At 47.7% G+C, this 22,382-nt stretch overlaps 3 protein-coding genes across 7 annotated transcripts in view; 1 reads left to right on the forward strand and 2 right to left on the reverse strand.

Annotated features, from left to right (window-relative positions):
• EMG1 (EMG1, N1-specific pseudouridine methyltransferase) lies at nt 34–2,475 on the reverse strand. Its single transcript, XM_021395813.1, has 6 exons — nt 2,143–2,475; nt 1,963–2,064; nt 1,465–1,606; nt 1,021–1,079; nt 719–868; nt 34–359 (listed from the first exon to the last, which is right to left on the reverse strand). Exons 1-6 carry the CDS (start codon nt 2,446–2,448, stop codon nt 246–248), a joined length of 873 nt encoding a protein of 290 aa, XP_021251488.1. The 5' UTR covers nt 2,449–2,475; the 3' UTR covers nt 34–245.
• Nucleotides 2,409–9,061, forward strand: PHB2 (prohibitin 2). Of its 2 annotated transcripts, XM_021395791.1 has the most exons (10): nt 2,409–2,573; nt 2,644–2,728; nt 2,810–2,889; nt 2,964–3,148; nt 5,583–5,712; nt 6,192–6,295; nt 6,743–6,820; nt 7,380–7,456; nt 7,695–7,700; nt 8,478–9,061. In XM_021395791.1, exons 1-10 carry the CDS (start codon nt 2,447–2,449, stop codon nt 8,509–8,511), a joined length of 906 nt encoding a protein of 301 aa, XP_021251466.1. In that variant the 5' UTR covers nt 2,409–2,446; the 3' UTR covers nt 8,512–9,061. The 2 variants fall into 2 exon arrangements, with proteins under 2 accessions (XP_021251466.1, XP_021251475.1); XM_021395800.1 differs by lacking the exons at nt 7,695–7,700; nt 8,478–9,061 and having other exon boundaries at nt 7,380–7,460.
• Nucleotides 10,682–22,382, reverse strand: part of PTPN6 (protein tyrosine phosphatase, non-receptor type 6) — a 21,079-nt gene continuing 9,378 nt past the window's right edge. The window contains exons 3-16 of one of the 4 annotated variants that reach the window (XM_021395878.1): nt 19,380–19,502; nt 18,868–19,062; nt 16,122–16,344; nt 15,337–15,453; nt 15,070–15,183; nt 14,583–14,679; nt 14,088–14,167; nt 13,850–13,999; nt 13,621–13,752; nt 13,235–13,389; nt 12,853–12,920; nt 12,331–12,482; nt 11,518–11,615; nt 10,682–11,394 (exon numbers count right to left, since the gene is read on the reverse strand). In XM_021395878.1, the coding sequence (XP_021251553.1) occupies nt 11,289–11,394; nt 11,518–11,615; nt 12,331–12,482; nt 12,853–12,920; nt 13,235–13,389; nt 13,621–13,752; nt 13,850–13,999; nt 14,088–14,167; nt 14,583–14,679; nt 15,070–15,183; nt 15,337–15,453; nt 16,122–16,344; nt 18,868–19,062; nt 19,380–19,502 (1,810 nt within the window). In that variant the 3' untranslated portion in view covers nt 10,682–11,288. The other 3 variants (XM_021395884.1, XM_021395869.1, XM_021395893.1) reach the window with 3 other exon arrangements.

A 22,382-nucleotide genomic window follows, 5' to 3' on the forward strand; every position in this document is an offset into this window, starting at 1 on the left:
CATTTACAAAAAAATTAAGTACAATACACAGTCTTACGAAAAGTTACCTTTAATAGGAGGAAAAAGGGTTGGTGGGGCAGTCCATTTAAAGTTGCATTGCTCCAGAAGCTACAAGGAAGACACTGAAGCTTCTCCCTCTCAGGAGCCCAAGGATGTACCGGGTCCACAAAGAACTAAAAAAAAGCCTCTCCAGAATCTGGAGTCACTGTATATTAGTCCATCGTGACAGCAGCAGAGACAGCAGCTCATACCACTCCCCAGGCTTCCTCAAAGGCTGTAGTAATTTTAGCACATGTGAGGGCAGCAGAGAGGGGATAGTTACTGATAGAGATCATCTTTTCTGTATAGTCCACATTGACCTGGGGGGAGAAAGAAGAGGAAAGTACATATCTGTCTGAATATCAAGCTGCACACTATCACTTAATCCCATCTACTTCCATCGGTTTCAGAGGCCCATTACTACTCCTATATGACCATGGTTCACCCAAGATTTGTTTAGCCACATTAAAGTTCCTCAGAGCAATTGATAGCCCCCTCTTCAGAAGAAGGCCCAAGCATTACAGAGCTGGGCAGTTTCTTAACAGGCCTATTGCAGAGAAGGGGTTGGGGGAAAAGCTACCAAAGAATAGAGAAGTTAAAAAAAAAAATAAGAGTAGAACTAAAATCTATGTTCATAAAGATATTTACAACCCCAGGTAAAAAGGCTGCATGCACTTACTGAACCATGGGCAAAAGCTCCCACAACAATAGTTACTGGCTCTGCTGTAGGAACCAGTTCACGCAGATCTGTCACATTTGGAACTGCAAAAGAGGTGCCTATCTTCATACAGCCCACAGGCAGATGATCACTGACTGGATTTTTAATCACCTATAGAAAACAAAACATTAATGATAGTGTAGAGGTAAGAGGCTCTGTCAGATAGCTAAGCCTAGAATATACACTTCACTTACAGTGAATGCATTACTAGCTGCAAAGAGGAATCTTGCACCGCTACCTGTAAACAGTCAGTGATTGCTTACCTTCAACAATTTCTGAGGACCATCAGCTGCTCGAACACTGAGCTTATGCAGCAACTGAACTGACCAAAGAGAAGAACATTAGTTAAGCAGTCTGTTCTCTTGCTGGAGGAAGCACATTCTCTGCCTAGTGATGAGAGCTCAACTAGGGAAGAGCTTTAGAGTTCCCAGCATCCTCTAAAGTAGTTCAAAAAAAACACTGATCAGAGAGTTATTCTGCCATTAGCACAGTCTCATGCAGGCAACTCCCCACTGTACTAAGGAGTATGTATTTGTAATATGTGGCTAGGAATTCACAAAAAGAAACTTTCATTTCCCTCCTCTTTCCTTTTTTTTTTTTTTTTTTTTTTTGAGTCGGTGCAACTTTTTGACCTTTTACAAAATTCTTCTGCTCCTAACCACCACCCTGTATAATTCTGTGGCCAGTAGAAAGCGTGAATTGCTTACCCATAAGGCCACAGAATCGATCAAAAGTTCTTGGGATCCTGGTCTGAGGATTAACTTCAATTAAAACATTCTTCTGGGTATGGATGTAAACCTGCAGAAGACCAGCCCTATTCAGAGGGCTATCCATAAGCATGAGAAGACTCTGAAACAAACAAAAAACCGCCAAATGTGCAGTAGTGGAAATTGAAAAGGTGCAAGGGAGGGACCTTGGAAAAGACTTAAACCCCATGACTACGGAAGTGATAAAAGAGATAAAAAGAGCCCATGTAGTCATACAAGTACTACTGTAATGCTGAGAAACAAGCAATCGCATACTTAATTAAACAGAAACACACATGCCGTTAAGCACAAGTACGGTGGGTGAAGCTAACTTCATTCCCGCCCCAGGGCCGTAAAACGATACCCAGCACTTCAGGGACACTTTCCTGCAGCGAGTGCCATATCGGCAAGGCCCTGCATACCCGAGACCAGTCCATGCTGCCAGTACCTAGCCCATACCTGGTGGGTGATGTCGGGCCGCACCTCCCCGGGGTCCCGGCCGCTCCGCAGCAGCAGCGCCTTATGCTTATCGCAATTGAGGAGTTCGAACGTCTTCCCTACCTAGGGCCAAAGCATGGACAGGTTGACAACAGAAACCGCGGAGCGCCACCGGCCCAGCCCGGCCCCCTCTGCCCGCACCTTCACTGTCTCCAGGCTCGCCCCTTCCAGCACCACCAAGAGCCGCCGCTGCCCGCGGACGCGCTTAGCCTCCAACAGATCACTCTCCTCTACCACCTCTTCCTCACGCGGCCGCTTGGGCGCCGCCATTTTGTCTGAGCCGCACAACGCAGCGTCACCGCGAGCGCCGCCAATGACCGCCGCAGCCTCCCAAGATGGCCCCCTTTCCCTCCCTCCCCCCGAGGACCGCTTCCGGAGCGCGGCGGAAGGCAGCGGCGGCGGCTTCCGCTGTCCTTCCCGGCGGGGCGCGCGGCGCGGCGCGGCCATGGCGCAGAGCCTGAAGGACCTGGCGGGGCGGCTGCCGGCCGGCCCGCGTGGCGTCGGCACCGCCCTCAAGCTGCTGCTGGGCGCCGGCGCCCTGGCCTATGGTGTCCGCGAGTCCGTCTTCATCGGTGAGTGCTCCCCGGGCCCACGCCCCGTCCTTCCGCCCCCCCGCGCTGACCGCGCCGTTTCTCCCCTCAGTGGAAGGCGGGCAGCGGGCCATCTTCTTCAACCGCATTGGCGGCGTGCAGCAGGACACTATCCTTGCCGAGGGACTACACTTCAGGTAGGACCTACCCCGCCCCAACTCCCCCTGGTCCGGGTGCCCGTGTTCCCTCCCCGATGCAAGCGTCCCGCTCCTTTGCAGGATTCCCTGGTTCCAGTACCCCATCATCTATGACATTCGGGCCCGGCCGCGGAAAATTTCTTCCCCCACAGGCTCCAAAGGTAAGAGTGGGCCCTGGCGGGGCCTATAGAGTGGGACGCCAAGCGCCCGGCCCCACTCACGTGTCTCTCCTCAGACCTGCAGATGGTGAACATCTCGCTGCGCGTCCTCACCCGCCCCAATGCTGCAGAGCTGCCCAGCATGTACCAGCGCCTGGGCCTCGACTATGAGGAGCGGGTCCTGCCCTCCATCGTCAACGAGGTGCTCAAGAGCGTGGTGGCCAAGTTCAACGCCTCGCAGCTCATCACACAGAGAGCCCAGGTATAGAATCATAGAATTAGCTGGATTGGAAAAGATCTACAAGATCATCCAGTCCAACCATCCACCTACCACCAATAACCCCACTAAACCATGTCTCTCAATGCTATATCTAAACATTTCTTGAACACCTCCAGGGACGGTGACTCAACCACCTCCCTGGGCAGCCCATTCCAGCACCTGACCACTCTTTCAGAAAAGTAGCATTTCCTAATGTCCAGCCTAAATCTCCCCTGGCGCAACTTGAAGCCATTCCCCCTCGTCCTGTTACTAGTTCCATGAGAGAAGAGGCTGACCCCCAGCTCACTACACCCTCCCTTCAGGTAGTTATAGAGAGTGATAAGGTCTCCCCTGAGCCTCCCCTTATCCAGACTGAACAACCCCAGCTCCCTCAGCCGCTCCTCATAAGGCCTGTGCTCCAGACCCCTCACCAGCTTCGTCGCCCTCCTCTGAACACGCTCCAGGGCCTCAGTGTCTTTCTTGCAGTGAGGGGCCCAGAACTGGACACAGTACTCGAGGTGGGGCCTCACCAGGGCTGAGTGCAGAGGGACAATGACTTCCCTACTCTTACTGGCAACACTGTTCCTGATCCAAGCCAGGATGCCATTGGCCTTCTTGGCCACCTGGGTACACTGCTGGCTCATGCTCGGCCGAGCATTGACCAATACCCCCACGTCCGTTTCCTCCACACAACCATCCAGCCCCTCTGCCCCAAGCCTGTACCGTTGCCTGGGGTTGTTGTGGCCAAAGTGCAGGACCCGGCACTTGGTCTCATTGAACCTCATCCCATTGGCTTCAGCCCAGAGATCCAGCCTGTCCAGATCTCTCTGTAGGGCCTCTCTACCCCCAGGCAGATCGACACTTCTGGCCAAGTTGGTGTCATCTGCAAACTTACTGAGGGTGCTCTCAATGCCCTCATCCAGGTCATCAGTAAAGATATTGGTGACACTTCCTGAGGGAGTTTCTGCTCAGATTGCAAAGGACGTTTAAATTGTGCACATAGGGAACATTAGAAGGGGTGGAAGATGCATATCTGCTGGCAGAAAGGGTATGGAACTGTGTTATGCTTGTGGTTTGTTATACAGATGCTGAAGCTGTACCACCAGCTTTTGAGGAGAACATTGGTTTCTGGATATGTAGAGTGCAAAACTGCACTGTAACGTAACAGTGAGGGAGGGAGAGCTAACGTGAATCATAGTGAGCACGTAGCACTGGAACTGTCTTAAAAATGATTGTCTGACCCTTCATTGATATCAAGGGAGACGTCAAAGCAAACTGAACAGTTTAAGTGGATCTGAAATGAGAAGTGGGTCAGGAGTTAGCAAAGTGATAAGCATTTGGTGATAGATGCTACAGAAGGTTGTTAAATATTTCTGTTTAGAAAAGGATTAGAGGGTAACCTGGAGGGGTTGCAAAATTGTAAAAAATATTAGCTTTTAAAAGCCTTTAGCTGGAAGTTTATGTTTTAATAATTTGAGTGCCAGGGATTCTGAGAGTATCTGTTACTTATCCCACATGAGGGAGAGCTGCTGATCTTCTTTTAAAAGCCTCTGGAGAAGGTCCTGCATGAGACTGCTAAAGAGGATAAGTTGTCAGAAAGATGAAATGCAAAGTTTCTCTTAACTTGTTTCAAATCCATGACAAAAAAAAAAAAAAAGCAAAGAACAGAATTAAGTGTCCGGGTTTTATTGTAAGAATTGGTCAGTAATGGGAACGTCAGGGTTTTATCTTCAGCTATGTGGTGTGCATGGAGGAGACAACTTAATTTGTTAGATCTTGTATAAGGAGAATGAATCAAAAAGGAGGGTGTGGCAGCAAAGAAACAATGTCTGCATGTTGTTTGGGTTTATCAGAAGCAGAGGACCGTTAGGTAACCATGAGACTTCTGAACCAAGTGAATTGAATTGTGTTTAGCATTCTTTACTGTACAGTGATGTGTATGGAAGCAGTTTATAATCAGAAGTGACTCCGTGTAGTTATGTGCTTGCAATTCATTCAATAAAGGGTTGAGGAAAAACTCAAATTCCAAACAATGGAAAATTCAAGATGCAGAAGGAAATACTTATTCCAAAACGTACATGGCAACTGTGAAACTACATAGGATAGGATGTGAAAGGAAAAAAAAAAAAGGAAAAATAAAACCAAATCTTCGATAAGGTGTTTTGTTTTTTTCTAATGCTAATTGCATAGCACTGTTAAGTAATTATAAATGGCTGTAACTAAGTTTTGAAAACAGCTATCAATATGCAGAGCTGCGTAGTTGTGACAGATTCTGAGGACAGGCATTTGATGTCCATATTTCAAGCTTTGTTTTAGGTATTGTCTCAGTATTGCCCACTGTGAATGAACTGTGAAGAGCAGTTGTGCTTCAGTTTTGTAGTGCAAAGGAAGTGAGAAACAGCCTGTGTGGAGTACTCTTGCTGCACTTGTGTTTCAGGTGTCTCTGCTCATTAGGCGAGAACTCACAGAGAGAGCCAAGGATTTCAGCCTCATCCTGGATGATGTGGCCATCACAGAGCTGAGTTTCAGTCGTGAATACACAGCGGCCGTGGAGGCCAAGCAAGTGGGTGAGTTCAATTTATGCGTTGAAAGGGTGGGTTGCTTTTCTCTTTTTGTTGAATTAATAAACAAGGAAGCAAATCTGAGCTAGAGCGTCATTACTTTTGTATTGATACAGCGTCAGGGTTACAAGCCCCAGCTTCCTTATTAATGGAGCTAAGTACATTATTCTAAGTATTAGCAGAAAACTTTGGGTCATAGCTAATGGAATAGGACTTGAATGGGACTGTGTTCCCAAAGCTGTGGGGCTTCCCTACTACTTCCTATGGGGATTATACTTAGAGGTTGTGGTTGCTGTTGATTTTATTAAAAAACAACAATAACAGCAAAACTGTACTCAAATACATTTCTTAGTTGTGGGTATGGCCTTAAGAGTGCTCTCAGTTCTTTTAGAAGCGTGAGCTGCCCAGGCCTTAGCCGTAGAGCCCTGGAGGAAGACTCAAGGGATGGGATCTGCTTTGAATGCTTTTGTCCATTCTCTCCGCAGCTCAGCAGGAGGCACAGCGTGCACAGTTCCTGGTGGAGAAGGCCAAGCAGGAGCAGAAGCAGAAGATTGTTCAGGCTGAAGGAGAAGCTACGGCTGCTAAGATGATATCCTACTTTGGGGGATTTTGTGGGATGTGGCTTGTGAGCTTGACAGGCCTTTTTGTTGCATGGGTTCATGTTTAGCAGAGGAGACGGTAGCGTCAAGTAGGCCTCAGGTTTTTGTTTTTTTCCCCTGCAGTTTGTTGGAGCAAGGGTTAAATGCAGTTACTTGTCTGAGGTGACAGATCAGGGCAGAAGACACCCTGAGCCTTTGCTCTCTGTTGTAAGATGTAATTACTATTTGCTGCGCAGGGCAATAACCTTGTACTTGATTTGGAAATGTAAAGATGTCCTTGCCTAGAGGCCCAAGTTACCGCTGTAGCAGTCATTTTTTTTTTCCCTTCAAAATATTTGCTGATACGTGTTTGTACATTTGTGTGAATTCCTTAGGAGGGATTAGTTGAAGGCAGGGAGTTTCTGTTACCAGCTTTTTTCCGTAACTGTACCCTGTACCTCGGTGAAGCTCTGAGCAGGAATCCAGGCTACATCAAACTACGTAAGATACGAGCTGCTCAGAACATCTCAAAAACGGTGAGTAGGGGAGCACAGGATTTCCATGTTTGTCCTGCAGTTGCGCTGTCCTCCTAGCCCAGTGGCCATATGATGAATTTAAGGCGAATGTGACCTGCCCTGTCCAGATCTTTATCCCAGCTCTGCTCTTCTGTGGTCAAATAGATGTAAAGATTTAGTTAGCAGTGATCGGCAATTATATGCGAGGCTAGGAGTTTATGCTCTTCATGTGACAAGGCCAGATCCAAATCAGATCTCATCACCCACCATCAGCTGCAGCCACCACAAGCTCCAGGTTTGCTGCACACTGAGAAGAGGGGACAGATGGGCATGGGATCAAAGGTCTGTCTGACAAGGAGACAGAATGAGCACTGCTTTTTAAAAGTCTGACGGCACTGGGATGGGAAGTCGGGACATTACATAGTTGGTTTTGGAAACCGTATTCATTTAACTAAGATTTTAAGTGTATACAAGCAAGAGTGCTGTACCTAGAGGGAAAGAGTGATTATTTATTAATGCTATCCTTCCTTGTGTATTTAAACTTTTTTTATACCACCTCTATAATGGATTTCTTTTTCAGATTGCTGGCTCACAAAACCGTGTGTATCTCACAGCAGATAACTTGGTACTGAACCTGCAGGATGAGGGCTTTACCAGGTAAGGGGACAGGTGGCTGCAGTGGGGGAATTTACCTGCACCTTCCTTGTGAAGCCAGTCTTTTTTCAGAAGCTCTCTCAGGATCTTTCCTCTGAGAAGGTCCTGATGCCAGAGAACACAACCAAGTAGAGTGCACTCTTGCTTACTGCAGAAATGAATTTTTTTTTCAGTCTAATGATTTACTCTTGTTTTTTTTTTCTCTTCCTCTTCCACCCCCTTACTACATCTCCTGACACAGAGGAAGGTAGGACACTGAACTTTATTTTGATCCTTTTGTTAGTACTTGGAACAGGGATATCGATGTGTTGATATTCAGCCTGGGTATTGCTTTTCTTGGGCATTTCTGGCTACCAGTTCATTCTGTTTCTACCTCAGTTCCCATTTGTGATACGAAGCTTGAAGCCTTTCCTTGCAGGGGCCATACAAACATTTACATCAAGAGGGAGATTTTCAGTAATTGGAGCTGTGTCTGTTTCACCCTTGGAACCTTGCGTGGGGAAGGCAGGAATAATAATCTGAGGAGTGTCCTCTGATCTATCCTGCACGTACAGGGCATCCTGCAGTTACAGCAGAGGGCTCTGTGGAGGCACTTACGTGGTTGTAGGAGATTGTGTTGATTTGGGATAATGATGTCTTGCAAAGATGCTCTTGTTACTCTCCAAAAACTTTCCAGTCCATGCTAGAAAACCTCATTCCGTGCTTTCCGAGCTGGACAGAATTGTATGGTTCTAGCCTCATTTGTCCAGTGTTAACTGGATAATGCAGTGCCAGCTGAGTAGTGTGTTGTTAAAAGCTTAGAATCAAGAAAGGAAACCAGAGCTCGTTTATTTTCTGTGGTATCTCTGATGTTGCACCTATTTGGCCAGGCTCTACTTTATTTGTCCCAGCAGGCTTAAGGGGTCTTGAAAACAGGACTTTGTCTAGTGTGATGACAGCCTATGCTCCCAAGTCCGTAGTAAGGGTCTGACTCAGCTTTGCTTGTGCTTTCTAAGCTAATGGCTTCATTCTGTCTCCCTTGCAGTGACAGTCTTCTACTCAAACAAGGGAAGAAATGAAAGAACTGAAGCCTTCTAGAACCGCCAGCGCTGACCAGCAGAAGATGGGAGTGAGGAGCTTGGAATTGCCTGCACACTAGCATTGTTTGACCTCACTTTGAAATTGTTAAACCAGTAACCAGATTTGGTTTCCATGCCCCGGCTCCATCTGTAGTGACCCAGTTGTAGGATTGGGCTCTACCACATCACAGCTGTAATCCCTTCTTCACCTCACCAGTTAAATCTGGGGAGGGAGCAAGGGGACTTACTGATAAACTAAGCCACATGGATATAGTAATTCGCCTCTGATCTTCATTAATCTTCAGATTTCTGTGAGGTAAAATCAGGCCTGTTTTTTTATTTTTGGCCAGGTGAGGGAGTTCTGCTGTCATCAGCACAGAACCCTTTTCTAGTAAATTTGGTTTCTCTCTCTCTCTTAATCCCAAGAGATCCCAATAGTGAATTCAGGAAAATGTCATTCATTGGGTGCCTGTCAACTGCTGGAATATCTGTCACTGTGCGCTCAGTGACTCTTTCAAACATTTGTAAAAATTAAAAATCTCAAAATTTATACAGTGTGTCGTGTGTGTGGTGCCTAAAGAAGAGGTTATTTTGCCTAGGGGAAAGTGGAACCGAGCTTTTATTTGATGGCAAACACTGCCTTAGCAGCTCCTGGGCAGGTACATCGCCTTGCAGACTCATGGGCAGTTTCTGCTGTATTTCAAGCTACATGGATCAGAGTTCAAGGCATGTCTCATGTCTTCCCTTTCTCCCGTCTTGATTTGTGCTCTAAACTGAGAGGTAAGAACACGATTCTAGAGATCTTATACCAAATTGCAGGTGGAATCTCAAGTGCCCAATATGGCCTAGTGGCAGCAGACTGACTGATTCTTAAGGTCCCTGAATGTCATCGTCTTCCCACACATGGCCTAGGTGCTGCTCAGAGGAAATTCTCTGCCTCACATTTGCACATTCTTAGTCTGGGTGCTGGATTACTTGGCAAATTTTAGTTTAGACTTTCTCCTAAATAGAGGAGAAAGAAACCTCTAAGCAGGTCCCAGTGCAGGTCACCCGATTCATCATTTCTTTTGACTATCAAATGACCATGGTTTAAGTAGTATCTGTAAATTAAATGTTCCCCAGCATGTCTGTTACCTAGTGCAACCACCACAGAAAAGTTCAGGGCTGCACTTTTTGGGTAAAGCTTTGTCTTCATCCCAACTCTCCGCGTTCTCCCGAGTGTTTGCTAGGTTTATCTCATGGGCTGGGGACTAGCTTTAACTGGTACGACTTTGAAAGTCATGCTGAGGCTCATTCCCACCACCAGGGACAGGCTGCAATGCTTGGGAATGCTCACGAATTCATAGAAAATGGTGGTGGAAGGGGTCTCGGAACGCTTTAGGTCCAGGCTCCTGCTAGACGTAGCAGTGGTGCCAGCAGAAGATCACGTGGGCTGAGGATTTGTCCAGTATTGAAAACCTGCAAGGATGAGATTCCTCTCCTCCCCCCCGCCCCCCAAAGTATATGTTTGAATGGTGTCTGATGAGAATACTCGTAGCCTTCAATCTTAGCCTCCCAGGCTGCAATTTGGTTCTGGTTCTACTATCTGACATTGCCATCATCATCACGATGCTCCTTTATGCAGTTGTAAATGGGAGTAGCTTACACTGCAGTCAACTACCACACTAAATAAGCCAGCTTCCTTAACCCCTTCTTGTAGGTGACTAACTAGCATCTCTGAAGCCACAACGTGGCCATGCTCTGATCTACCTTCTCTCTAAAGACAAAGTTGAATTTCTACCAAGTGATGCCTAGGGAGGAGCGTTCAGGCACTACACTGTTTGCTGCAGCAACCCTTGTGGTTTACCCTCCAGCTCCTTTGGATGTTACCTAAGACAAGTGACAAAATAACGACCGAGCTGGGGATAGGAGTGAGGATGACTTTTTTCAAACACCAAAAAGTTAAATGCAAAAGTCTGTGCTGGAGTTTGCACAGCTAACTTTCCATGCTCGTGCTTATCCTGATTGTCTACAAACAGTCAAGTCTCACAGCAAGGTGCCACCATAATTGTTCTCATCTTCTGTTCAGGAGTCTGAAATTTGAGCTATTCTTGTAAGTCTTTGCAGAACTGTAAGTAAAGCCAGGAGTACAGCTACACTCAAAGAGAAATTCTAGAGAAAAAGACTTGGGTCAGCATTCAAACAAATACACCTTTATTTACAAACAGAAGGTAAAACATGGCCATCACACCAAAGTCTGGCGTATTTACAACATTCAACTGTAGGATGGAAAAGAGACTATTGTGTAGAGGGTCAGGATAAAGAAAAGAGGAAGTTTCCTGTTGAATTACAGAGGAGCTAAGCTGAAATAGGCCAGAAATGCCAGATTTTAAAAGATGAGTTTCAGGGAACGCTAAACAGGCTAAACTCAAAGGAGCAGATAGAGGTGTAGCTCCTGTAAAGTTCTTCCTTAACTCTTCAAGAAGAGGAACTGCTGAAGCAGAGGTGAGTTTGGGTGCCAGCGCACGAGGATCAAGGGAAAGAAGGGGTGTGATTTTTCCTGTTAATGAATGATGAAGGGCAGCAGGAGATGTCATGGGCTTGTACAGGCAAGGGATGCTGAAGTTGGTCAGCAAGCTGGGAAGCAGCCTGGTTCAGAGCTCTGAAAGATGGCACGGAAGAGGGGAAGGCCTACTTCCAGTCCAAGAGACAGGAATATGAGACTGGCCAGCATGGATGTGAGCTCCCATCCTGCACTCTGTGTTGAAAACTCCCTTGGGGCTACCTGCAGTCTGTGCCTATTTTTTCTTCAGTGAGCTTTTCAGCTTCTTCTCCGAGGACAACTGTTTCCGTACCTTCTCCTCCTTTTTACCCAAGTTTTCATAAATTGTTGTCTCTTTCTGCCTGCAAGACCAGAAAGAAATGGGAAAAAGTAAGCAGAAGGAAAAACCTGGCCAAGCCAGCATGCAGAAAGAGCACTGCCAGAAGCAGGCATTAGACCAGCCTTGGGCTTATGCCAGCACTTACTTGGAGGATTTTCGTGAGACCTTGGCATGCATATTCTTCACTGCAGGTGGATAGGAAATGTTCCCGTACTCTGACTCATTTTGCTTGCTTTTCTGAGACTACAGGAGAGAAAACCCAAGCTGAGAAGAGTGGGGTCTGGGAGAAGCATGAGAGGTGGCACAATGGAAGAACTGTGGCTGTTTAACCATGCACATATCACGCAAGGATCTCAGTGGAGGTTGGTGGATTGCTGAAGTCCACAGGCTCTGTGCACTCTGCCCACGGGTGGCCCAGAGGTGAGCAGCAGGAATATATGCACATCCTTGTACAGAAGGGACCAGAGGGGCAACACATTTCTGGAGGCACCAGCAAAGCTCACTGTCATGTGCTGGCTAAACAGTATTAAACAGCAGCAGGTAGTGAATGTTGTCAGAGGCTACAAAGAGAGAAAGGATGCTAGCATCAGCAAGTAGGAGAAAACCCTTTTCACAGAGGTTTGGGAGACAACTACAAAACCAGGATGGGGAAGACAAAAGGAGAGAGCAAAATCTTTGCTTGTCTTAGATTCAGCTTATAACTAAACCACGCTTAGTGAAGTTACATAGTTGCATTAAAACTCACTGCTGTTTAGTGGCTCAGAAGACGGTGGTACTTGAGCTGCTGCCATTGTCCCCTGAATTTTAAAGGATTGGGGAGAAGTCTCAATTTTGGTTCACTGTTATAGTCTATGTAGGTCCCAAAGCTAGCTTAACATTTAGGAAATAGAGCACTTGGGCTCAGGGCCAACACCATGCAGGGCCTCAAGTCACAGGATAGGAAAGCCCATCTTCTCACCTGGATAACCTCCAGCTTTTTCTTTGTTGTCTCTATGAACTGGCAGATGGCCATGTAGATGAACTTGTACTGGGCTTCTGTCTGCACCATCCCTGAGCGTTGGGCCCTCACCATCTGGATGGTCTTCTGGATGTCAATGTCACAGTCCAGCCCTACCAAGGGGCAACAGAAAAGCTTTGGATGCATTTTCTGACCTCCCCTCTCCCAATTCTCCACCAAAAACAGTCACAGTGGAGCTCAGTCAAGAAGTTTTCACCTCCCTTCCCCCCTGCAAGGACCTCCCATCCCTTCTTCCTGCTCAAGATCTTCTAAGCCTGGCCCTAGAGGAAGACCTCAGGCTCAGGGAAGGTGAAAGCCACACTAAATGGGTACAGTTCAGAGAATCAGCAGCTGTAATAGACCAAGGATAGCACAACTTTCTCAGGGCTGTGGCAGGCTCTCCTCCACCAAGACCTTTTGCTGCTGGCATTAAGCCCTACTGGGTAGGCCAGTTTACTTCAAGACACATTGAGGTCCTCTTACCCTTGGTGGAGATTGTTTCCACTATCATATCAATGACGATGATAGTCCCAGTGCGGCCAATCCCAGCACTGCAGGGAGAGGACAAGCAGAGATCAGAGCTGCCTATACAGTTATATGTCCATCCACCCAGCCACCATGGTCCTGAAACAATACGCAGCTGCTTCTGGGGAAGGATGCAACGCTTGTAGCAGCTGTTCATCGCTGCCATAAAACAATCAAGGATTGAACAGGCAGTAGAGTTTGGTTTGGGGACATCAAAAAGGAGTAAGGATTGTCAGTGGGTTGTAGTCCTAAGGTACAGCTAGTGCAGCAGGACAAAGACTTTACACCTTGCCCTATGGAAGGGATGAAGAATGATTCAAACCTCAGCCTTTGTACCAACCTGCAATGCACCAGAATAGGCCCGGCATCTGGAATGCTCTCCTGCTTCTGGTTTATTTGGTCGAGGAAGCTCAGCACTCCTCCTGGCTCACTTGGGACACCATGGTCAGGCCAGCTCAGGTACTGGTACTGCCAGATCTCACGTACAGCCTCACTCTGACAATAAAAACATCTTACTGGTAAAACTGCAGCCCAGTCCTATCCCTGGCCTCTGTCCCGGGGAGAACTGGGTCTTAAGCCAAAGGCTCCTGAGCACTCCTTGGTGATTTCACCAGTGGTCCAGCCCAAAACAGGTGGAACCGCAGCACCCCATAGTTTCTAGCCTTAGACATATAGTGACTGTTAGACCCACGGGCTCCAGAACAGTCCCCGGCCAGGCACACTCACATCATTTATTGGACACACACAGAGATGCCGGAGTTTGTATTCCAATGCGTCGTGCTCCCCAACATTCTCCACAAGGTAGGGACCATATTCTTTTGTGCTGCCTGCCTCTGGCCAGTAGGGCACACATTTATTCTGCATGGACAAAGGGGGTAAGGTGAAGACAAGAGGGAGAAAGAAAACAGCCACGACCGAAGGGGAAAGAAAGGGCAGTTCCAAGACACCTACTTACCCGTCCTTTTTCTACCTCCCGTGTGGTCATAACAATAATATGTGTGTTCTCCTGCCACACCATTTGCCAGAAGTCATTGACAGTGGTATCCAGACAACCCTGGCTAGCGATGTAGGTCTTGGTGCACTCATCTGGACTGATCAGGTTGTTCTGTGAAAAGGGAAAGATCGGGAATGCTGCAGGAACTGGCAGTCCTCTCTCCCACTTTGAGCATACAGCCATCTTTCAAAAATCTCACCTTTACATAGTTGGCATTGATATAGTCAGATCCAGGGATATTTGGGTCCCTTCCTTGGAGGATGACTCTAGAGTGATCAACTAGGGGTTCAGAGAAGAATAAACAGAGCAATGAGACACTCTGTGCCCAGCCACATGAAGCTCCCTCACTAACCCCTGCCACCTCATTCATGTTACCCAGCGTACACAGCATGCCCCACATTTTCACCTCTCTTACTCTGCGGTCAGAGTAATTTTGGTGTGTGTGCTTCCAACTCTCTCCTCCCATGACAGACTGTCCCATAAGCTAGTCTGATGCATTCCTCCCTCCTTCCCTCCTTCAAGAGCATGAAAAGGCTGTGACCTCTTATCAGCTTTTAAATCCTCTATGTTGCAGACTCTGTTATCCACTCTGGAGGACAGAGCAGGCTGAGGAAGGGCCAGAGGTGACTTGGACACCCTCTCACTGCCTGTCTCTGTCTCTTTGCTCTTTTTACAAGGGAGGAGATAGACTCACAAGGCAAGATGTTCTTGTATCGATTCTTGCTCTTGTTTTCAGGTCTCTGGCCCTCATGACGGTCAAACAGTTGTTTGGCTTCCTGTTTTTGCAGGCTCTGAAAGCAGGAGAGAGAAAGTTACAGCAAGATCCCAGTGACAGGGTAGGTGGTCACTCAGAGGAACAGCGGTAACTCTGGGGATCCATTGCCATGCTTGTCGAGGAGTGGAGAAGTAGAAAGTTAACCTAGCCTTGAAAAGTCCAAGGTTCATGCTGTCACTGTTTTGGCAACTCATTCTACCCATGGAAAAGTACATTTCTACCTCACTGCGTTCACTTAAAGATAATGCTTACTCCTGAGATCTAAACAGACTTCTTCCAGAGATAAACTGACATTAATTTAGAAGACTGCCTGAGAAATTTCCAAAAAGAAATCGGGGATGGATAATTAAATGGTGCACAGGAACTCCCCAAAAAGCCAGAGTAATATCCCCCCACTGTTTCTTACATCAAATTCCTCCCAAAATCCAGCCTTCGATGTTTCCTCAGATAAACTCTTCTTGTTCAGTTCATGCACTCTATTCTCAATGTCAGCAGCATTCACCCTTGTAGCGTAGTAGGGCTGGGGGTGGGAAAATACAACAGGTTGGCATGAGAGAGAGATGCTGCTGGAGATCAAAGTCTCCTTTGTGGAAAAAAGGGGAGAGACACAGAGCAGAAACAAACAGCGAATCCCTCCAAAGGATCCTTGAGAAACAGAGGAAACAGAATTTACCTGCTTCAGGTATACAAAAGAGCCAGACACCTCTTCAATCCCAGTCTTCTTGAAGTGCTCCACAAGATCTGCCAAGCTGTCAAACTTTTCAGTACCTCCAACTGTATAACGTCCGTTCTAAATGGAGAAAGAACGTTACATCCCATAACAATCCTACAAGCAAAGCTGATAATGCTCAGGAAGAAAGTGGAATCTGAGGTTCAAAGTCATAGGCACCACTTTGTGCCATCTAGAAAAAGGTCATCAAACGGTAGTTTGACAGCACTGAGTTCATGGTGAACTGACTCCTTAGTGGATGGAAGCCTGGAGGAGGTACTGCCTTCAATTCTCACTTAAGGCCAGCTGCTTTCTGTCCTAGAAATCTCCCTCCATTTCCTGTATCATTTCATATGAAAGAGAGAGGATAACTTGTTACAGAAAGGTGCAACATCCTCCAGAGTGAATCTGGAGACCTCCAGGATGCCTCCACCTCTGCCAAGAGCTTTTAAGTCTTTTGATAAACTCATCATTAGATTGTGAATCCTCCTATCTCTCTCACTAGATACCCTGTGCTGGAGTTCTCAGAGACACCTCATCCTGCTTCCTTCCATGTCTGAGCTCCCAGCACTGCCAACGGTCACCCCCAGTCCTAGGTAAGGACATGAGGAACCTGGAAGGTGACAGCACTTTGATCCAAATTCATAAACACTGGTAATCAAGATGACAGGGCTTACAAGGACAAGACCAGCAGAGATAGGTAGAAACATCTTCCACTCCCTTTTCGTTTTGCTCTCCCACCTGCTCACCTCACACATGATTTTGATGTGGGTGACTTTGAGCCGGGCCCCAGAGGCACTGGTTGCTCCAGCTGGTGGACCATCAGACCCAGGTTTAGGTTGGTCGGTCAGGACAGACAAGACAAAATCCCCAGGTTTACTGAGGCTCTCCCGCACCAAGAAGGTCCAAGGGGTGGCTTTGGCCTGGAGAAGTGACTCAGCTGCAGCACCTGACAGATGCCCATGGTACCACCTGGAAAAAATAAGAGAAGGTCAGAAGAGAGGTGGAGATGCAAGTAAGTGGATGCCCTTGAGCTGTTAAGTGCAGGACAGCAACACTGGGGAAGGAGAGCAAGAGGGATGAAGAAAGATGAGGGGAGAAATAGAGGAAGGAGGAAGGGCGGGATACCAGTGGAGGAGCAAGATCTTAGGAAAAGTAGGTGACACAGCAGTTAGACAGCTGAGAAGAAAAGGAAAGGGCAAGGGATGAGTGGAGCTAGAAGGAACCAAGGAGGAAAAAGTATAGTGGGAAAGCACCAAGTGTGATCCAGCTGTACTACACAAAAAAGCACAGGTAAGCGACGCTTATGGGCTTTCAGATCAGTTCAGGGAGGGTATCTGTGGGTTTCAGTATCTCTGAGCATTACTGGGATTGTAGCTTTACTGCTGCAGGGTGCTTTGGAAATTCAAACACTAAAGACAACAGAACTAAGCCCCCAGTGAGTCAGAAACAATCCCATCAGATTTAGCAGCACTCAGATGGCTTTGCTGAGTCCAGACCCATTAAAGAACGAACCTAGGGAAAGATCCTTTTCTTGGAACTCTAGTAACAACCCTGTTTTCTGAAACTCAGCTGTCTTTTCAGTCAAAGCATAATTCCCATTCCATGAACACATCACAATGCAGCAATCAGACTATAGAGAGACACATGCAAATTGTAGCAAGTTGAGATGTTGTGAGATGTACTGAATCATCCCACTGCTCCCAGTACCACTTTGCTTGTGTAGGCTCTGCTGGATCTGGACCTACCTGAGCCCAAGAGCCACCACTGCCCCAGTGCCTCTGTGCTGGCTCCTTCCCACCCAGGTATCAGAGAGCAGGTTTGGGCCCTTCTCCAGCAAGGATGGGTCTGGCTCGAACAGGCCCATCTGTATCTGGGACAGCCTCACCTACAGCTGAAGCCACATGCTGGGCTCTGTGTTTGGGGGCTTTGAAGCTGTCATGCTAGCACGGGCTGTGTTCATGCAGTTCTGCCTTGTTCCACAGAACTGCCAGCAACTGCAGCCACCACCATTTTGGCCATCTCCCCAGTGAGCAGCATTTCAAAAGCAGGTAGCTCTTGCATCAGGCTGACTTGCAACGCCTCTTCCTGCTCTGCTCACTTCAGGTACTGCAATAAGCACCAGACATGCTCCATACATCACTGCACACACTGCAGTCAAGGCCAGGCAGAAGCTGAGTGTGTGCAGAGCCATAGCAGCAGGTTTGCTGATCACTGAGTAACTATTGACGGAGGTCTGGGGTGGCAGTGGTATCAATGACGGACTTTGAATTGCTACAGCTCCTCCGCTATCCCCAAGAATTAAAATCTAGTTCAAGAGCCCATGCCACAGTCACAGAAACAGACAGGGCATTCTTTCACCCCTGCTCTGTCCAGCGCAACCCACTCCTCTACACATCATCTAAGAATCCTTTTGAGAGCAAGATGTCGCAGTTACTGTGCCTCAGCTAGTTGAGGCTAGCTTTAATTTCTGTTGATCCTCACCCCATTCGCTACAAGAAGTAGCTGGGGACTTCCATTGCATGGCAGTTATTCATTTCTGAACCTCTTCCCAAAGAAGTGTCCAGCCAACATTTGCCCTGGGGAACAGCTGACTGCCCTCTTGATCAGGAAAGGGGTCTGCGGGCCACCCCTCCATAGGTAGGAAGGAGTTAATGTGTCCTGTTCCCCCCTTCCCTCCCCCAGCAGAGCCCAGCTCTTCAAACCCACGTGATGGAAAATCACTTGGGGAGAGAGTGAGAGGAGCTTTCGTAAGAGCTGGGGGGAGAAGTTTCCAACCGCAGGAGGGAGGGAGGAAGCTGTAGGGCCACAGCCCAACGATGTTGAGTGGAGCGGACAGCCAGGACACAGGGGCAACCCAGGGTGTACCCAGCTGCTTCTCACCCAGCATCGCAGTTCCCTGTCCCCATGTGCACAAGGAGGACCTGTCTGCTCCCCATGAAGCGGTCTGTCCCCACCCCAGAGCATGGCATGACACTCCCCGAGCTGCGTCAGCAAGCCTGAAAGCATGATGCAAGAGCAAAACCACCTGATTTGATTTAGGAACTTTGTGTCAGAGAGGTATGCAAAGTGGGGACAGGAAGGAGACTCAGCAGGCCAGGAATAGCAGGTGAATGTGGGCCCCGCACAGCCACATGAGTCAGCTAGGCCTGAACGAGCAGGTCTGGGGCAAGGCTGAGGGCTCCCACACACCAAGTCACCCCCACGTACCACTGCGGATACATAACTAACGCCACAACCCCTGCTTTTCATGAACAGTACATAAATCACAAAGGCAACAACAAACCAAAAGTATAAATAGATCCCCATCAAGCCTGCTCTGATGTCAAGTTGTGTCCAGCTATTGCTGGGGATGGCGACCCTGTGGTAGCAAAGGAGGATCCGGGAGCCGGGAGACGCTTTTTGCAAGGTTTCCTCTAGGGATGTGGGCAAGGCAGAGAGAAGGGCATGTTACCATGTCATCACAGACACACCAATGCTTGGTTTTCTCCATACCTCTCTGTAGTGGGATCAGAACAGTTGAGCGGATATCGTAAGTCAATGATGGTCCCATCTTTGTCTTGCAGTGAGCCCTGTTGCTGCGTGTAGTACTCCACCAGTTCTGAAAGTGTGGCAAACTTCTCTCCTCCATATAGGTCATAGAAATCCCCAGTATTCTGGATACGGATGTGGGTTACCTGATCACCAACCCTGAGGGATGAGGCACAGAGTAGTCGGGTGAGGCAGCTGAATAAAAAACAGAAAATTTGGAGCCCCTGCCTGCATCACCTCCTACCATGGAACTGCAGCAAACCATCCCAGTGGAAGGAGATGACTGGAAAAAGAAGCTCCTGAGGGATGTTAAGGGAGCGTCTAGAAGGTACTGGGCAGCTCAGGTGCTTTTACAGCTTGGAAAGAAGTCAGAGGAATAAGGACAGATTGAAGGAGAGACCATACGACAAATGAGGATCTAAGCACTTTGCATATGTAATCTTAGAAAGACAGCAGTTGGGGTCCAAGTTACCTACCTAACTGAAAGGGAAAAATCCCCTTGATTCTTTCGACTGGGTCTGGCTAGAAAGCTCCCATGGACACCTCGTCCCTTCAGTAAGGCTTCAGCTTCCAGCCCACTCAGGTCACGATGAAACCACCTAGAAAATGAGATGAAAACGGAACCAAGTAAACAGAACATGCCAGGCACTACTATGGAGAATTGTACAGTGAAGAATGGCTTCCAGTCATCTTCCTTAGGGACATCCATGAAGGCAACAGCCAGCAACAGCATGAATACCCCTCATACCCACCGCCTCCCCAAGCCTATGAAGGATTTCACTTGAGATACAGCTATCAGCGTGATCCCCTCTGAGCTGCCCTATTTTGCTGTTTCCCCTGCTTACACACACATGCACACACACTTGCCAGAGCCTCTTACCTCACCATTGTGAAGGGAAAAAAGAAGAGGAGGTCAAGTAGCTATCACAAAAGCAACTCAAAAAATACAGAGGAAAAATCTCTTTGCACTGGTGAGAAAAGGGAAGTCGGAGATCAGTGATGGAGCAACCGGCACCAAGTTGTTTCTGCTTCTCTTGGGAGCTGGCCATGTATCTCTGCTGAAGTCTACTGTTAGTCCATTCAATGCCTCTCCATCACTCTGCTTCTGGATTTGCGCCTTGATCTCCTGGCCCAATGTGCACTGTTGCAGAGCACAGGCAGGAGCAACCTGGTGCGCAGCTGGGCACACGCGGCTCCAGGAACAGGAAGCGCTCTGAACCATCAGCTCTGCAGCCCCAAGCTGCTTTGCACACACTTCTGCTTCTCCTTTTGTGTCTTTCCTCCCCAGCCCCCTTGTTATTCTCGGGCCCTTTTTTTTCACACCAGGTTTGACTCTACTAGTGCTTCTTGGGACCCAGCTGTGGTCACAAACTTCTGTTCTGCAAGACCTCTGTTCCCCTTCTTTCCCATGAGGTCAAGTGCTCCCAACCCCAAAGTCCTTGCAGTGGTACTAAGGTGACCACAGCTGCCTAGGGTCACCCACACATCTGCAAGGGTAAAACAGGCAGCACATGCTGGTATGCATTCAGCAATAAAGCACCCTACAAGTTATGACCACCCAGACATGCAGCTGGCTCTGTGGGGCTGCTCTCAGCCATGTAGCTGAAATCTCCATGACTCCACTGAGCAGGTAAATATCCCATGTGCTCCAAACAGCCACAGAGGGAATCTGAGTAAAGCCAGCTCTGCAGGTTTTGAGAGGCATAGACTAGCACTCCAAGCACAGCACTCTCATCTTGAACACAGCCCACCTGGAGGGTATAACTAACAGAAGCTCAAAAGGGCTGGGAGGCAGATGTTGGAGCGCCCAGGACAGCAGGCAGAGAGCAGGATCATCAGCTACAGCCTATGGTGGGCCCACACAGCACCAGCAGAGCTTAGTCTAGGACCTTCAAGATCTCAGTACAGCATACTGAGGTCAAAGCTGTAAATTTGTACATCTGGATAAAGAAAACTAACTATTTCCACTTCACTACAGCTAAAGCACATGACTACCCTTTTCCGTAGCACTGATTTTAAAGTCTGCAGTTCTCATGAAAGAATGGGAGCAATGGAATGGCGACAGAAGGCAATCCAGCTGGCGAAGGAGCACAACTCTTCCCTCTCACCATCTCAGCTACCACACAGGGTAGCTGAGACGTGTGGTGCTGGCTGCAGGAGCAGCAAGAGACTTGCTCATTTCAAGTAGCAGCAGTTGCAGACTTCCCTACATACCACAACTGTGAAATCTTGCAAAGAACTGAACGGGCTGCTCGCAATGGCCAAGGCATACAGAAACTAACACTGAAGGGAAGTACACAAGACACGAATGGGGAAACTAAACTTCATTGCTAGAAAGAGAGATCAGGCAGCAAAAAACAGCTTCCTTTGAAATACTTCCAGTTTCACACAGATGATAAGATGGGATGTGGTAAGCTGCAGGAATCCAGCTGTACTGACTTAAAACTGATATTAAAAAAAGGAAACTTTAAAGGCGCAGAGACTCGATGAAACAGATTTTACAGAAAGAACATACTATACCTAAATCAGCTCAGAACCACACAGTCATTTGTTCACTTCCTGCTTCCAGTGGGATAAGGGAGAGAATTGAAAAAAAAAAAATGGAATTAGTGGGTTGAGATAAAACTATTTAGTAAAACAGAAAGAGGGAAAAAAAGGATAATAGTCACGATAATAACAATATATACATAGAAAACAAGTGATGCACAAGCAATTGCTCATCCCCTGCCAACCGATGCCCAGCCAGTCTCCAAGCAGCTCCTGCCTGGCCATCTCCCCACCGCTTTCAGGCTTTTTCATGTGAAGTCATATGGTATGGAATATCCCTTTGGCCAGTTTAAGTCAGCTGTTCTGGTTCTGTTCCCTCCCAGCTCCTCGTGCCCCCCCAACCCCCCTCACTGGCATGACAGTATGAGAAGCTGAGAAACTGAAATGTCTTTGGCTCTGTTCAGCACTGCCTTGCGCCAACTAAAAACACTGGTGTGTTATCAACATTGTTTTTGTCCTAAAACCGAAACATAGCATTATACCAGACACTATGAAGGGAAAATCGACTCTGGATGGTTTCACACAGTGGCATGAGACATGGGTATGTTTCCAGTTGTTTGGTAGTTGCTTCCACCATTGTAAGCACACGGCACTTGCCATGGCAGGTTTGTGGGAGTGTAATATAGTGAACCTGCCAGGCCTTCCCATATTTATATCTCAGCCATTGTCCTCCATACCAAAGAGGTTTTATCTCCTTGGCTTGCTTAATTCCAATACTTTTCACATTCATGGATAACTTGTGCAATAGCATCCACGGTCAAGTTAATGCCCTGATCATAGAATCATAGAATCATAGAATCATAGAATGGCTTGGGTTGAAAAGGACCTCAAAGATCATCGAGTCTCAACCCCCCTGCCAAGTGCAGGGTCGCCAACCACTAGACCAGGCTGCCCAGAGCCACGTCCAGTCTGGCCTTGAATGCCTCCAGGGA

This window comes from Numida meleagris, chromosome 1 (assembly GCF_002078875.1).
Source record: "Numida meleagris isolate 19003 breed g44 Domestic line chromosome 1, NumMel1.0, whole genome shotgun sequence".
Classification (NCBI taxonomy): Eukaryota; Metazoa; Chordata; class Aves; order Galliformes; family Numididae; genus Numida; species Numida meleagris.

Bases quoted from the DNA above. Each gene is read 5' to 3' on its own strand.
- PHB2 (XM_021395791.1), top strand. From the start codon at position 2,447: ATGGCGCAGAGCCTGAAGGACCTGGCGGGGCGGCTGCCGGCCGGCCCG. The intron at 2,729-2,809 runs GTAGGACCTACC...GCTCCTTTGCAG, and splicing joins GCCGAGGGACTACACTTCAG to GATTCCCTGGTTCCAGTACC. The intron at 6,821-7,379 runs GTGAGTAGGGGA...TTTCTTTTTCAG, and splicing joins CTCAGAACATCTCAAAAACG to ATTGCTGGCTCACAAAACCG.
- EMG1 (XM_021395813.1), bottom strand. From the start codon at position 2,448: ATGGCCGCGCCGCGCCGCGCGCCCCGCCGGGAAGGACAGCGGAAGCCG. The intron at 2,065-2,142 runs GTGCGGGCAGAG...CTTTGGCCCTAG, and splicing joins CGAGCCTGGAGACAGTGAAG to GTAGGGAAGACGTTCGAACT. The intron at 869-1,020 runs GTAAGCAATCAC...TGTTTTCTATAG, and splicing joins GTCCTCAGAAATTGTTGAAG to GTGATTAAAAATCCAGTCAG.